Source organism: Quercus suber, unplaced genomic scaffold (genome assembly GCF_002906115.3).
Source record: "Quercus suber isolate HL8 unplaced genomic scaffold, Cork oak 2.0 scaffold_209, whole genome shotgun sequence".
NCBI lineage: Eukaryota > Viridiplantae > Streptophyta > Magnoliopsida > Fagales > Fagaceae > Quercus > Quercus suber.
In genome coordinates this window covers 276,417-280,656 of record NW_027069667.1, presented here as the reverse complement: position 1 = coordinate 280,656, position 4,240 = coordinate 276,417, and the positions used below count along the sequence as shown (strand labels likewise).

The 4,240-nt window shown below is 28.8% G+C and overlaps 1 protein-coding gene across 1 annotated transcript; it reads left to right on the top strand.

The window, feature by feature from the left end:
• The first annotated feature begins 2,230 nt into the window (after positions 1–2,230).
• LOC111989188 ((E,E)-alpha-farnesene synthase) lies at positions 2,231–4,240 on the top strand. The gene is given in 5 exon segments (XM_065779482.1): positions 2,231–2,280; positions 2,876–2,936; positions 3,018–3,191; positions 3,348–3,596; positions 3,861–4,240. Coding segments are annotated over 5 exon segments (879 nt in total). The 3' UTR covers positions 4,206–4,240.

Here is a 4,240-nt window from a genome sequence, read left to right as displayed (position 1 = left end):
GAGTAAATTTCAATTATTATGGAAAATAAACAGATGAGTACCCCTTTTTTAAGATAAGGCGAAACTTGGTTCCAAGCACCCTTCTCCTTTTGAATTCCATTAGCAATTTCATTAGTAGTATTGTAGAGAGCTAGGAAGCAAGTCTTCATGCACTCTGGAAGCTGTTGAGTTTCACTAACATCCCACCTGAATTAATTATTTTGGTGAGAATAATTCTTAATGTTGTAAAACAATTATTTGCCTATTTTAAAATACCCCTAATATCTCCAAAATAACCAAAATATGCTCAAAACTACTGAAATGCCTCTAAATCCTATAAAATAGCCAAATTTCAAAATGACTGAAATAGCCTTGAATCTAAAAAATGACCCAAATATTTTCAAATCTAATATGATTCATGAAAAAGAAAAAAGAAAAAAGAAAAGAAAAAACCATTAAAATGATGAAAATACCTTATAAAACCTCCAAAATAACCACGTAATGCCTCAAAATTATGGAAATCAACTCCAAACTTTTAATAGTTTCTCAAAAATACTTTATAAGTATCACTTAGAGGTTTCAATTGTTTGTACGTAATTATCCTTGTGAATGCTAGTTCAGTTGATAGCTTTTGTTAATTATTATTTTTATTTACTTTTGTTGTTACACTCTTATTTTGAATATGCTTATTGGTGTAATTTTTAAAAAATTTATTTTGATTGTGCAGGTTGATCTAAGTTATTTTATTAATATATTAAATTGAGAAATCAAAGTTTTTATTTCATATTTATATTAAATATAAATATAAAATTTATGATTTTTCATATGAGACTCCAACAAATATTTTTTGAGCATTTTTAGGAAAATAACTAAACATCAAAAAACATATAATTTTCCTTGAAATGTTTTTACGTTGAAATAAACAGGGCCTTAAAGTATTTTTGGTCCTCAATTTTTTGTTTCATTTTCTTACTTGTGTGCTTCATTGTTATCCTTGCCAACACCTAAGAGCATCACCAGCATATTCTCCCAATTTTTGTTCACTGTTCATTGTTTAGAGAATGAACAGTGACTTTTACCTTTTAGCTACAAACTTTTTCAAATATACTTTCCAACAGATTCTTTATCTCATTTAAATATTATTTCTTCATTATTTTTTTATTCTTTTTTTATTCTTCCTTTGTTGATCACCTTTTGTAGCAAAAAGAGAACAAGAGGAGAGAATATATATATATATATATATATTTTTTTTTTTTTCAGTTGTTTGATTTTGTTGGTTGAAGTCAATGATCTCACGGTGTTGGAATTTGAGAAGACAACAAGAAGAATCCAAGAAAAAATATAAAGGCAGAGCATCCTTTCACTTGTTCTGTGAGAAGCAATGGAGAGAGAGTATGAGAGAAAAAAGAAATCCAAAGAAAGAGAAAGAATTGATATAATAGTAGCTAGTATAATATTTTAATAAAAAAAATCCAATTGCTAATGTACAATAGCCCATCAGACTTGAGGAGCTACTGTTCATTAGCAAAAAAAAAAATTTGTGATTTAAAGAATCCGTTGGAGACCATTTTTTTGGTTTCATTCTCTATTATAGAAATTATTTTGCTTTTACCTAAGCTATTGGAGATGCTCTAATTGACAAAAATTGCTTGCATGACATGACTAACATAATGCCTACGTATCACTTATTTGAAAAAAAAAAATGAAAAGATTTTGCTACATAGTCGGCAAAAAGACTATGTCAGCTAAAATTTTTCTATCAAAATACTTAAATGTAAAAAAATTATTTTCTTTTGTTTGTTCCCCACACTCCCCACCCCCCCCCCCCCTCCCCCCAAAAAAAAAAAAATTTGCTTGGTTGCAAAGAAACTTGGTCGGGGAAGGGATGAAGAAAAGAAAAGAAAATTACTTTTACTTTTACCTTCATTAATTATTTTCAGAGTAAACTTTTATCTAACATTGTCATTTTCTTTTTAATAGTTAGAGCATCTCTAGTAACTTCTTCAAATTTTTGTACTGTTTGAAGAGTGAACAGTTAAATTTACCATTTGTCTATCTACTTTTTCAAATATACTTTCCAACAAACTATCTATTCTTTTTTCTAAAAAAAGAATAAAAAAATAATGAAGAAATAATATTTAAATGAGATAAAGAATCTGTTGGAAAGTATATTTGAAAAAGTTTGTAGCTAAAAGGTAAAAGTCACTGTTCATTCTCTAAACAATGAACAGTGAACAAAAATTGGGAGAATATGCTGGTGATGCTCTTAGGTGTTGGCAAGGATAACAATGAAGCACACAAGTAAGAAAATGAAACAAAAAATTGAGGACCAAAAATACTTTAAGGCCCTGTTTATTTCAACGTAAAAACATTTCAAGGAAAATTATATGTTTTTTGATGTTTAGTTATTTTCCTAAAAATGCTCAAAAAATATTTGTTGGAGTCTCATATGAAAAATCATAAATTTTATATTTATATTTAATATAAATATGAAATAAAAACTTTGATTTCTCAATTTAATATATTAATAAAATAACTTAGATCAACCTGCACAATCAAAATAAATTTTTTAAAAATTACACCAATAAGCATATTCAAAATAAGAGTGTAACAACAAAAGTAAATAAAAATAATAATTAACAAAAGCTATCAACTGAACTAGCATTCACAAGGATAATTACGTACAAACAATTGAAACCTCTAAGTGATACTTATAAAGTATTTTTGAGAAACTATTAAAAGTTTGGAGTTGATTTCCATAATTTTGAGGCATTACGTGGTTATTTTGGAGGTTTTATAAGGTATTTTCATCATTTTAATGGTTTTTTCTTTTCTTTTTTCTTTTTTCTTTTTCATGAATCATATTAGATTTGAAAATATTTGGGTCATTTTTTAGATTCAAGGCTATTTCAGTCATTTTGAAATTTGGCTATTTTATAGGATTTAGAGGCATTTCAGTAGTTTTGAGCATATTTTGGTTATTTTGGAGATATTAGGGGTATTTTAAAATAGGCAAATAATTGTTTTACAACATTAAGAATTATTCTCACCAAAATAATTAATTCAGGTGGGATGTTAGTGAAACTCAACAGCTTCCAGAGTGCATGAAGACTTGCTTCCTAGCTCTCTACAATACTACTAATGAAATTGCTAATGGAATTCAAAAGGAGAAGGGTGCTTGGAACCAAGTTTCGCCTTATCTTAAAAAAGGGGTACTCATCTGTTTATTTTCCATAATAATTGAAATTTACTCTCTCATTCGTTCATTTTTCATCATGTTTAATTGGAATACATATATACACAATAGGTAAAGATCATCATTATTGAAATTATAGTGAATATCTTTTTCTTTTTTTCTTTTTTAATAGTGGACAGATTTTTGTAATGCATTATTTGTGGAAGCAAAGTGGTACAACATGGGCTACACTCCATCCCTGCAAGAATATCTAAGTAATGGATGGATTTCATCGACTGCCCCATTACTTTTGGTCCACGAATTCTTTTCCATGGGACATGAGGTAACAAACGGGATGGAAGATTTTCTGGAGAAAAACCAAGAAATTGTGTATAATATATCTATAATAATTCGACTTTGCAATGATTTGGGGACTTCAGTGGTAATTACTCTTTCTTTATACAACATTTTTACAAAGTGTTGATGTAGCTTTAGCATTTTCTAAATAATTATTGGTAGATAAAAATGTGATGTCATTGGCAAGTCCAAATTAGAGCTAGTAAGAATTCGTCACATCAATAATTTGTAAAAATATTATAAAATAGTTTATGGTTGTAGTATTACTCATTCTTTATTGTATTGAGAACATTGATTAATTATTATGTCCATATTAGAACAAACTAATTGGAATAGTAACTTGAAACAGGTTGAGAGAGCAAGAGGTGATGTTCCCTCATCAATCCTATGTTATATGAGAGAAGCTGATGTTTCAGAAGAAATTGCACAGAAGCACATCAAAGACATGATAAACAAGAGTTGGAAGAAAATAAATGGGCAATGCTTCAACCAATTGCCAATGCTGCAATCATTTGTCAATATTGCAACAAATAATGCTCGTGTGGCACATAGCCTTTACCAATATGGAGATGGGTTTGGGGTTCAAGACCGGGACACTCGGAAAAATATTGTGTCTTTACTGGTCGAACCTCTCTCGTGCTCTACCGAATTGAAATGTCAAATTATGGAAAATGGGTCAATTTGTCAGCTATGAATCTATGATGTTACAACTTAGAATTGCAATAACTC